The 13,030-nt window shown below is 27.6% G+C and overlaps 1 protein-coding gene across 1 annotated transcript; it reads right to left on the bottom strand.

Annotated features, from left to right (window-relative positions):
• Positions 1-8,310: 8,310 nt before the first annotated feature.
• Positions 8,311-9,102, bottom strand: LOC105786220 (zinc finger protein SHOOT GRAVITROPISM 5). Its single transcript, XM_012612565.2, has one exon. It carries the CDS (start codon positions 9,083-9,085, stop codon positions 8,615-8,617), a length of 471 nt encoding a protein of 156 aa, XP_012468019.1. The 5' UTR covers positions 9,086-9,102; the 3' UTR covers positions 8,311-8,614.
• Positions 9,103-13,030: the final 3,928 nt, after the last annotated feature.

Genomic DNA, 13,030 nt, shown 5'->3' with positions numbered 1-13,030 from the left:
AAATATATTTAACCTTGGAATAATTAAAATATTGAAGTGAGCAGCCCAAACTCATACTCTTTTGAAGATTCGCTCATTTAGGTCACTTGAACACTTAATTGTTTTAATTTTTTACTTAATCTTTCAATGAGCGAATTAATAAGTTTATTTTTAGGCTCAAGTTAATTTATTTTCTTGCAAATTTGGCCCATGGACAATATACATAAAGCTGACCAAATTCACTTACGACTCATTTGGTATGCTTGATGTAAAATATGAGTGTTATGTTAAATTATTATATCAAGATGTTTGGTTGTTTGTTTAGAATTATGATATTTATTACTATTGTACAAATAATGTCATATAAACATGAAGGACAAATGAATTGTTATGTCAACAAAATTAATGTTTTAGTCAACATTCTTGTTAAAAAATGATTTTACTCTTTTTTTTAAATTAATAGTTAAATTGAATGGAAAAATTAAATTGATGAAATATATAAATATTAGTGATTAAATTTAATATTATTTAAACAGAAAAAAAGATTTAATTGCAGTAATAATAATGGTTCGGCATTAATCCAATTAATTTTGGGTGTCGATATGCATCAATGGTATTATTTTCAATTGCGGATATGTCGGTCCAATCAACTAATGTGATTTATATATTTTATTCAAGTGATAATATTATTGACCATAATAAATTAAAGAAAATTATGTGACACCAAAGATTCTACTAATAATAGCAGAATTGACAATTTCCATTTTGAATAAAGAATTCCTCCTTACGACACATGGCTTACACCCATTAGCTCCTTTTGTTTATTTTCTAAAAACTGGTTCATTTTCAATTTTGGTTCTTATAAGATGCATAAATTTGAGATTTAATCCTTAAACTTTAATTTCTATCATAATTTGGTCTTTATATTTTATAATTTTATTAATTAGTTGAAATAGTTAATATCGTTAGCTTTTTAATTAAAATATTATGTCGTTATATGTAATTTGAAAATGGGTTTTTAAATCCATAAAGTTGAGAGATTAGATTCTTGAAAATAAAATTTGGAGGATTAAATTCTAAATGTACGAAGTGTAGAAACTTAGAGTCATGATCCGGAAAGAGGCATCAGACTGGTTAACCTGAGAACTGGTACGAACTGGTAGAACTAAGCTAAAAATTTGAATCGTTTTTTATTTTTTAAAATACTTTTATTTTAATGTTTTTAATAATTTATTTAACCGAACCATACAAACTAGTGGTTTGTCCGGTTCAACTACCATTTTGGTTCTAAAAACTTTGCTCATAATATATTTGATCTTTAAATTTTTACTCTTTATTTTGACACGACCAAAAAATTAACCCAACGTGAAGAACGAGTGGACTATACTCGTTATTATTTTAAAGTCATAATTAGAAGCAGGGTTGTGGGGGACATGGGAATTTTTTCTTTGTTATGATTAGTTTTAAGTCTTTCCATGCAGGTCCCCCATCTTGTTTTGATATAAACCCTAAAATTCTCTCTACTTTGTATCCACCTCTCTACAATTTCCCCTTTTGCTTTTTATCATAAAAAATAAACCATGATAGTCGGTTTAGTTATGGGACCGGTCGTATTGGTCGACATGTATTGTTCTGGTATTAAATCGGTATTAAGTAGTTTAATTGTTTCAATAAAAAATTTAGTATATTTTTATTGTTTTTTGTGTGTTTTGTTCAGTTTTGATTAATATCGCTTGTTCTCGTGTATATTGGCTCACACTAGTTAGTGCAAAATTTTAATAATTTTAAAATTATTTTCAACATTTTTTTATCTTAACTATTTTTAATTTTTTATTGTATTTTGGAATTTTAATTCATAAATATTACATATAAATACAATTATAGGTGTAATTGAGACACATTTTCCTTTCAAAAACTTGAGATATATTTATTATTTGCATGTATATTTAATATATATAAATATTTTAAATACAATAAACTTGAAATGATACATCAAAATATATCGAAACCGATATACATTAATATAAAAATACATCCACTGATATGATATTAACTTGAGATAAACCATTTTCTTTTTCTTTTTGAGATAAATTTCAAAATTATACTTCATCTTTGATTCAATGTACAATATGATACATGAATTTTGATTTGGTGCAATTATACACTAAACTGTAATTAGGGTTCAAATATATGCATGAAGCTTTAGTTTTGATTCAAATATACACAGTTTAAAAATAAATATATCAATTTTTTATATTAGATAAATGTAATTATTTGAGTAAGCAATATATAACCATAAAATGATGTTATATTGATGATTGTGTTAATAGTCTCGTGAATTGGATTAAATCAAAATTTTATGTATAAAATCGCACAAAATTAAAATTCTTGTGTAAAATTACACATTAAACTAAAGTTTATGTATAGTTCTAAAATTTATTCATTTCTTTCTATTCTATCTCCATTAAGCCCTGAATCCTATACTCTTTCAAATTTTAAAATTTATCTCTACTTTTAATTTCAAGAATTCAATCTCTTTATTTGTTTGATTATATTAAAGTCTAATCAATAATACTATTAATGAATTTCGGTTAAATTTGAATATGTGACATTTTAATTCTTGAAATTAAAAGTAAAGAACCAAATTTCAAAAGTTTAAAGAGCACCTATTAGCACAATTAAACCAAGAAAAACTATGGTAAGGGTTCACTTTTGCGAATGTTTTCGAGTATCAGATACGATTATAAAATATTAAGTATATTTGCCTAGAACTCGACTAAAATCCGGCATCATAACTTTGGATATTCAAAAGCTAGAATGTTTAAAATGACACATATTCGAATATTCATGTTTGGTATTAGTGTTCATCACAGTAAAAGTATCATGAAGGTCCTTATATTAAGATTTAGATTGAATTTTATCCTCTTTACTCAAAAAAGGGCAAATTAATCCTATACATTAGATTAAAGAGCAAATCGCTCATTTCTATTAAAAATTTTATCAATTTTTACTACTAAAAACTGGTGTAGTTGACAGAACAACCAAACAATTACACATGACATGCCACGTATACTTCATGCTAACGTATAAATATCAGTTTTTAACAATAATAATAGATATAATTTTTAATAAAGACTTAATTTAACACATAATAATAATGTGTACTCCTAATTGGATAAACCAATAAATTGATGAATCTCTTTGTTTATAGTTGATATTTAACATACAAAGGAAGGACTTAAAGATTAAGCAGAAATCTGCATCAAATCACTATAATTTATGATGGAAGAACAGGAGAGAGGGAAAACAGTATCAAATGATGATAGTTAGTGGACAAATGTGAAAAGACAAATGTTAAGGTTTTGTCATGATGACAAGTTTGATTGTTTTGGGTAGGGATGACCCTACATCCTTTATCCTGCACCTTCAACTTTATGGTTAAGACATTGATATGTGGTTGTTTTGCAATTCTATGATTGTAACCAAAGAAGCAATACAAGACAAATGAACCTGTATTGCAAGTGGCCTTATGTCAGCCCATGGTCTCCCCTCCATATGATTGTTCTCTTTCTCCTCCTTTTTTATATGCTTCAATTTACAACTCAGTTTCCCCTTCTTACCACTTTCTTATTCACTCCTTAATTTGCTCCATTTCCCTTTGAAATCCCATCACTAGAGAGAAGATTCAGTTGGATTTAGTTATAAAAATTTAATATTAATAATTAATTGGTATAACTTATTTTAATTGTATGCAAAAATTACTTTTAACAATTATAATTAACTTTATTAAATCAATTCGACTAAAAATCATCCGTTAATTAAATTGATTTGATCCGATTTTTACTCATCCCTCTCTCTTTATGTATATAGAAGTGATATAGAGTTTTTTTTTTATTACCGAACCTATGTTGCTCGAATTCAAGTGTGAGTATCGACATTGTATTGTTTTTTCGAGTTTTCCATGTATTTGGAATCACTTGTAAGACCACATCTCTATACCTATATGCTTCGAACACAAATGTTAAACGCATGGGCGAATTCAGGGGCAGGTAGGCAAAGGTCTTGGTGCCTCAAAAATGAAAAGTTTGCCTTTTAGTTACTTTGTAAATGTTAAAATTAAAAGTTAATATATGGTAAAATTATACTTTGAACCAAAAATTTATAAGTTCATATATGATAAAATTATATTTTAACCTCCCAATGAATTATAATTTAATTCTCGCCCTTAACAAATTTTAGGCTTTGACCCTAATTAAACATAGATACTTTGAATAAAAATAAAGAGTCAAAGCTAAGTAGGTTTAAAGCTATGTTACTTGGAGTCAAGCACAAGGATATGACAATCGAAGGATCATATTTTTATACCCATATCCAAAAATGCATCATGTACGAGTTATGAACACAAATACTTTTAAAAAAACGAAAAATCAGAGCAATATAGACTTAAACAACCAAAAAATCACTTTTGAGATTGCATTTGTGATCAAAGTTGCTTTTAGTGGCAAAAGAAAAAAAGGGAAGCTAAATTGCTTTTAGATCATAAATTAGGTTAAGTGGCATGGAAGATTCTTGCAACCAAAAAAAGAACTCAAAACTAATAATTAAATTAATCATTTAGGGTAGTTTTCTTTCTTCATGTATATATAATTTTCCTATCTCTTTGAAAAGAAAAGAAAAGAAAATGTACTTTTCATGAGGGCCTAATTTTGAAACTCCAATGGTCCTTTGCCCCCACTAGATTATGTCTATAACACTGTTGATAGTCTTTTGAAACTCATCAAAGAAATCAAATCAATGCATTAAATTATTGAACACTGTTTTCCCTTTTTTTTTTCTTTGTAATTTGGTTATATGAGAGTAATGTTTGGAGGTTGCTGACAAGAAACCAGCTAACTCCATTTTCACTGATATTAGGGTAAATTACAAATTTAGTCATTTATGTATGATTTGGATTACATTTTGGTTATTAAAATTTAAAAAGTTACGATATGGTCACTAACGTTATCAATTTGTTACATTCTAGTCACTGAACCGTTAATTATAATCACCAGTGTAACAACAAGCTAATGTGGCACGTTATACCATCATTTTAAAAAAATCTTAAGTCAAATTGTAGAACTGATCCCTATTTTTTTTTTCTTTTTGAGCATTTTAATCAGGGGCAAAGCCAAAAAAAATTGCTTTAGGGGATTAGAAATGAATCATAAATTTGGGGGAGGGGCAAAGTGTAAATTTACCATTAAATAACTTGTAATTTCTTACATTTTGAAGGGGCTACAAAGCAAATTCATCACTTCGGTCCACGCCCCTAATTTTAATTAGAACAGGTAACAGTCTTAACTATTTGGATCTACGATAGCATTATAATATAGGGACCAAATTATATCAAATTTAAGTATATGAACTAAATTTTAAAATTAAGCATAGTAAAAAGGACCAAAACTATAAATTGACAAGAAAATGTCTGGTCAGTTGTGTTGGGATCTCAGTCCCAGACATGAGTAGTGGGTGTTTGGTTTTCTTGAAGAGTAAAAAAGTTGAAAGAAGTTGAATATACAAGTGGCATACAGGCTATTCTGTCTTCTTGTTGGTGAAATTTACTTAAACTTTTTGTTCCCATTCATTTGCCTTTCTATCTATATCAAGTTTCTGAAAACTTGACCTCTTTGATGCCAGCTTTGACTCATCAATATGCAAAATCTTGTGTACACACTACCTTAAAAGTTTGATTAAATTACAGTATCCCAATTATTTTCATTTTTGGTCATTTAATTATAAAAAGTTATAAAATGATTACTCAATTATTCAATCTTGTCTATTTTTGTCACCTAGCTATCTTAGGTTATTTGGTGTATCCAGTTTTACATTAGTCAGTTGGTGACCAAAAAAGACAAAATTGAATAGTTTGATAACCATTTGTAAATTTTCATAGTTGGGTGACCGAAAAAGAAATTTACTAATAATTGGATGATTTGTAACTTTTCATAATTAAGTGAAAAAAAATCTTAATTAAGTCACCTCTACTATAATATAAAGAGTTATGCAAGTTTTGTTAGCACAATGGCAGGTGCCTTGCATTTTTGTTATCAATGTTCATATATGTTGCTTGAGTAGGTATCGAATACGAGTATTTTTCGATATCGGTATGTTATTAATAAAAAGGTTTTTTTTTTCTTTTCATATATTTCACCCATATTCAAGTAAATGTCAAACATGAATATGAGTATACAAGGCAGAGTCAAGGGGAGCTGGCAGGAGCCCTAATCCCCCCTAAAGTGGGAAATTTCCCTTTTAGCTCATTTATAGTTTATAAAATTTTAAATTAGTAACAGTAAAACTGTACTTTGATCCCAAAAATGATAAAATTTAATTGAATCTTTTAAAATTTATAAAAATGTAGACTATTAAAATGATAAAATTCTATTTTTACTATCGTGGAAGTGTACAACTTAATTCCAATCTCCTAAAAAATATTGAATTCGCCCTGTAGGTATATTCCAATACAAGTATGCTGATTTGAAATTGTTGTTAATAATCACAAATATTTAGAGGATTATACTTTACACATATTTTATTATGCAATAAAAATATTAAACATGATTATTTTTTAAAAAAGACTTACAATTTTTGTACTAAAATCGACTCTCTCAACAAACCTTACATTTTTGTTATCAATGATCACATATGTTGCTGGAATAAGAATTAGATATAAGTAGGCTAAAATATGCTATTGGTTTTGTATTTTTTATCTTGGAATTTAGTTTTATATTTTTACTTTTAGTACTTTAATTTCTCTATTTTTTAAATTTTAAATTTTAAGTTCAATGGTTAATATTGTTATTTTTATTACATTTATTGATGTGGCATTTTTAAATAAAAAATACTCACTTAATAAGAACATAATTAAGAAACTGACGTTATAATGAACATGAATTTAACAAAATAATCTTAACAGTGTTAACAGTTGAACTATTGTATTTTGAAATCTAAAAAAAACAAAGACTAAATTTCAAATTTAAAAAATACAAAAACTTATAACATATTTTACCCATATAAATATTATCTGAATATACTTGAGTTATTTCGTATATTTAAAATATTAATTATTATAACCCTAAACCATATGATCATAACCAAAAAAATGTACCTACAGAGAAGTCAGAGTTTGATCTTATAATAAGAAATACATAAATTTTAGGATTTTCAGCTTTTACACATTTAGTAGTGGGAATAGCACCAGTGTAAACACATGATCCAATCTTACAAAATTATAGCAGATAAGATATGCCCTGCCTGTCTGTTGATCTTTGATATCAGTAGTAACTTTTTTGCAACTTTCAAAAGTTAAAACTTGCTTATTCATATATATATATATATCTGACATGTATGTGAAATTGTGCTATAAAAAGTGTGTTAGCAATTAGGACAATAATGTATATCTTCACCAACAAAAATATTAGGACAATAATGCAACACTGTCTGTGAGTTTGATTCATTGATTCCTTACTAAGCTAAGTCTATTGATTCCTTACTAGGCTATGCAAGCCTACCATGATAGCCAAGCTAAAGAAACTAAACTTCATCTTGAGATCATATATATGATCTCATAATTAGATAGTTAAAGCAAAACCTAGGAATCCGGTAAAATTATGAAATTCTTTGTATTAGAAGTCAGATTGTATTTTATTTTATTTACTTAAAAAATAAATAAATTAATTTATGTACATTAGATCAAAGAGCAAATTGATCTTTTCTGGAAAAAAATTCATCCAATTCTATTGTTAAAAATTAGGGTCACTAACGGCATAACCAAATAGTTACACGTGATGTGTCACGTGTACCTTATGCCGATATACATTGACCAATTTTTAACTGTAGAAATGGATGAAATTTTTAATAGAATGACCAATTTAATCTTTGATTTAATGTACCCAATTTTTTAAATAGAGAAACAAAATGCAATCCGATACTAATACAAAAACATTTATGATATTTTTACCATATATACATAATTAGATATTTCAAGCAAATCCCATTGTTGGAATCTCATAAACATTGATATATAGAATGCAAGAACCTATCTCTAATCAACAAATCATCTGTTTAAACTTTGATTTGTTCTTCACATAATCGAGTAGTAAGGAGTTGTATATGTTTTTAAAGTATCAGTGAAAAAGAACAACACTAATAGAGATCACGTCTAATCTGATTTCACCCGGATCAAAGATGAAAAAAAAGTAAAGCGAAAGAAACCAAGTTCATCTAGGGAACTTCATGATATATGCATACATGTATGTATGTATGATAATTAGAATAAAAGCCAAAAACCCATTGCAGAAACTCAAATTTCTCATTAAATGAATTGAAAATACACACTGCATATATATATATATATATATATATATATATATATATAGTTCTGATCATCATTTTATTTATTGTGTTGTTTTTTTTTTGCTTAAATCCAATGCCCCCAAAGTTTCAAACCCTTTTAAAGAACAACTCAACCAGCCATGGAAAATATATTTTAAAAAAAAAAGAAAAAAACTCAGCTATCTTTGAATTAAACAACAACGGTTTGATTTTTTTTTTTTTTGATATTATAAAATTCAAAAATTAAAAATTAATTTTTTTTTCAAGGCCTAAACCTTTGCCTGCAAGATTGACAAGTGATCTCCATGCACGTAGAATCTATCTGTTTCGTTGCTCTTTCTTTCATCCTCTCAGCTTTCTCCACTTCTTCTCTTGCTCTTTGCCACATATGTCTCGCTCGAGCGAACTCGGACTGAGCCAACTCCATCTCCCGTTTCGTTAACTCCCTAACTCGTTCCGCGTAAGCCTTTTCGATCGCCGCTAACCGGATTTGCTCCGCCGCTTGCCATTTCAACGACTCAACGCTGACACAATTCGACGGTTGTTGGATTGGGGTTAAGCTGATCGATAGTTGTAAGTCGAGTGAAGGGCCTTCGTATTGATGATCACCACCACCACCCGTCGCCGTCGTGGCCGCCACCGTGGATCGACGAGATGGAATCTGGGTTGGTGAAGAAATGGGGATTGGAGTTGGGAGAAGCTGAAGTTCCTTTTGATCATCATCATCTTCCATAGCTGTAAAAAAGGAGAGAGTTGAGAAAATATAATTGAAAACGGAGGGTTATATAAACAAGTTGCCGAGGGCAATGCATTTACCTTTTTACCCTTCTTTCCCATGCAAAATGGCTTAAACCCTTACTTTAATGCTTCAAATGACCGATCTATCCTTTAGTTAGCCTTTAATTACCGTAATAAACCCCAAATAAAATGAATTAATGTTAGATAAAATTTTGTTATTAATTATTTTGCGAAAGTTGTGGATTTAGTCTAAAGACTTAATTTATAATGCTTTTCAATCATTTAATATTAGTCCCAATTTAGTTATTAAACATGTTTGATTAAATTCAGTTACTAATTTTGTATACATACATATAGTTGTAGATTGAATCCAATTTTTCTAATTGGATCATTCTAAATCTCTATACTTTTTCAATTTAAATGATAATACCCGTTAATCTATTAACTGAACCTATGCAAAAGGGCTAAAACTAGTATTTACTAGTGTCAAGGTTGAAGTTAAAAATTTTGTATGGGGATTGAGATAAAATTGTGAAAGTTTTTATGCATTAAAGCTGAAACTTTTATAATATTTTAATATAATAAAAGGTAAAATTACATTTAATTCTTAAAATGATAAAATTTTAATTTAATCCTTTAAAATTATAAAATATAAGCTTTAAAATTAAAAAATTATATTTTAACTCTCATAAAAATATATAATTTAATTTCCACTTCAACAATAATTTCTAAGACCTATTAACTTCCTATTAGGTCCCAACCTATTCAATTATAAATTCGAGCTTATAGACTATGTAGTGCTTGTGACGTAGCGGGAAGTGAAGGGCATTATTGTGAAATCAGTGTAACGGCCCGTAATAGAAAGAAACAAAAGCATGAGAAATATAACGGATCACGTTTTAATATTAGGTTATGAGTATCCTTTTTGTACTTCTATATATATATAATAATAATAATGTACTTCCCTCTCTTTTTTATATATTATATATAACATACCATTTTATTATATTATTACCTTTAATTAATGTGTTTTTACTATTTTTTATTAATAATATTTTTATAAAGATTTTTTTATTATTTTTTTCCCTTTTTGGAGAGATGAGATGGAGGCGTCATAATTAGAGTCGCACGTGCGTTAGGGGTGATAGATAGGGTTGGATTTGGGACTTTTTTTCCTTTTAATAATAAAAAATTGAAATTAAAAAAAAAACTTTTTAAAAAAAATTGATTATAAGATGATAATTTGGGCATCTAATTTACCTAGAATTTACTAATATTTCTAGTATATCTTTAGTATTTAAATTTGTCATTTTTTTTAATATGGTACTTATATTATTTTTGGTTCAATCGATATTTGTATTTGATAAAAGTTATATATTTTGACATAAAAGGTATGGTATTAGCTTTCTAGTGTTTAATTTAAATTTATAAGGTTAATTTAATGAAAGTTAATTGCTAATATTATTAGGCTTAGATTTTTCATGATTTTGTTAATATAATAAATTTAGTGTTAATTGTGAATTTATTTAATTTTACTGATTAGTTTGTCAAATATAATATGATGGGTGTGATTTTATTCTACAAACAGTATTAAAAATTAACTTGTGCATCTTTTTTAAAATATTTTTTAATATTATACTATACCCTTATAGGAAACTCGTCAACTCTCTAACCTTGCTCGTTATGTTTAAAAACTCCATTATCAGTATATCAAATATTATTCCTTATTATAGAGTTTAGAATATTGAATGCAGGGTATTGCTTTGCGGTAAGCTTAAAGTTAATATTTTGCATTTAGTCTGAATCTATAAAAATAAAACAGATTCAAATAGTGAATATCTACATTCATCTATATCTTTTTACAAATATTAATTGAATTGTTCGTGTTGAGGCGAGTGAATTCCTTCAAGAGAAGTCTTAGAAGTGTCGTCCGTCGAGTAATCAATTGATCCTCCTACAATCAAATGTATTGTCCTTCAGTGGCTCTCAACAAAGTATAAGAGACAATCTCCACCGGGAGATAATAGCTTTGATTGTTGAAAGACTAGTTGGTTACTCGATAAGAGAGGTAAATCATTACCTGCCCCTCCTCAAATGAAAAATTATTATTTAAGTTTCCTATAAAATGATTAAATTAAAAATTAATTTATGGTATAATTGTACTTTGCCCCTAAGGAAAAAAACTATGTTTAATTCATTTTAAAATGATGAAATAATAAATTAATACATTATAAATTTTTGTTTTTCAGATTCACCCTTGATAATGGACGGAAATTTAAAAATTTATGCCGAAAAAGTCGATAAAAAAATTAGAAACAAAAATATTATCACAATTCGAAAATTAGAACTAAAAAAAAACTAAAAGAGTAAATGGTGGGGAGGGATGAAATTTGCTTTAATGGTAGGGCAAGGGGATGTCGGGGGAATCCTAATCCAGGGTACAAATATAAATGGAGAGTGGCACGTGGGATGGACACTGTGGTGAGGCGGACCATGATTGTGGATACTGACTCGACCACTTGGACCGTTCATCTGGTGGGTCCCACTCTTTTTTCCTCTCTCCAATCTCCATCATGTGGGCTTGATCTAACCACCCTTTCTCCTCTTTGCTGATTGAAGTTCGGTATCCATTGCTATTGGGGGTTTTTTTTTTTCTCTTTCAAATAAATAAAATTAAACTTTAAAGCTACAAAAATTTATATTATACTAAATTTTATCGCATAATAAAAAAATTATATTAAAATATATATTTAAAGGTTATTTTATAAAAATTTGTTGATTTTATGTTGGATTGAGAAATATTATTTTTAATTGTTAATTTGAAGGTTATATAAAATATAAAATATTTTTATAATAATATTAATTACTGTTTAAAGTAAATATACTTTAACAACACTAACTTAATCCGCCACTTTATATATAGTATAGACAATCTTTTAGTAAACCTATAATTGACTTCTATACTCCTAGTATAAGCAAATCATTATTAATTCGCGCATTACAAATAAGGTTATTCTTATGATTCAAACCCAAAAAAACGAATTTTGGGGCTGCCACTAGGCCAAAAGTTGAGGTTTTATAGTAATATGGGATATTTATCGATAAAAGTATTATGGAGGCTCTTATACTAGGAATCAGATTGTATTTTACTCTATTTACTCAAAAAATTGACAAATTAGTTCATATACGTTAGATTAAATAGCAAACGAGTCCTTTCTATTAAAAATTCCATCCATTTCTATTGATAAAAACTAGTGTGACTAACGAAATAACCAACAGTTACACATGGTGTGCCACGTATACCATGTTGACGTACAAAGACTAGTTTTTAACAATAAAATTGGATGGAATTTTTAAAGTTAAAAAATCATAGTTGGGTGACTACTAATGTAGTTTACCCTTTATGTAAAAATGATTATCAACTCACATGCCACAAAGAAAGTTGTTCTGTGGTTTGGACCCGCAGAGCGAGTTTTGGAGGTGAACATGTGAAGATAGTGAGTACCGTACTGGTGGTCACATCGTTTTTCTACTAGAATAGGTATGTACCGGTACAAGTCTGTTTTGATGTATCGCTTTAAAGTCAATTTTTTAAAAAATATTTAATATATTAAATATTAAATATATCAAATGAATTAGATTAAATAAATTCAAATATAAAAATATTAATTGATTATATAAAATACTTGTCAATAAACTTCACAAATAAAATTTCATCATTTAATAAATCAAAAGAAAACAAGAGAAAATAACATCACAAACATTATACAACAAAATTATCCACAATATTATTTTAAAAATATACAATAAGATCATCCTATACCAAATATATAAAATGAAAGTTTAATAAAAATATACACAAAAAAATTTGTTCTGAACCATTTAGAAATTGTCTTTTTTTCTTCTTTAGTTTGTTGTTATATAAATTCTTTATTTATTA

Source organism: Gossypium raimondii, chromosome 7 (assembly GCF_025698545.1).
Source record: "Gossypium raimondii isolate GPD5lz chromosome 7, ASM2569854v1, whole genome shotgun sequence".
NCBI lineage: Eukaryota > Viridiplantae > Streptophyta > Magnoliopsida > Malvales > Malvaceae > Gossypium > Gossypium raimondii.
Note: the sequence above shows the minus strand (reverse complement) of the source record. Positions and strands in the feature narration are given on the sequence as shown.

Bases quoted from the DNA above. Each gene is read 5' to 3' on its own strand.
- LOC105786220 (XM_012612565.2), bottom strand. From the start codon at position 9,085: ATGGAAGATGATGATGATCAAAAGGAACTTCAGCTTCTCCCAACTCCA.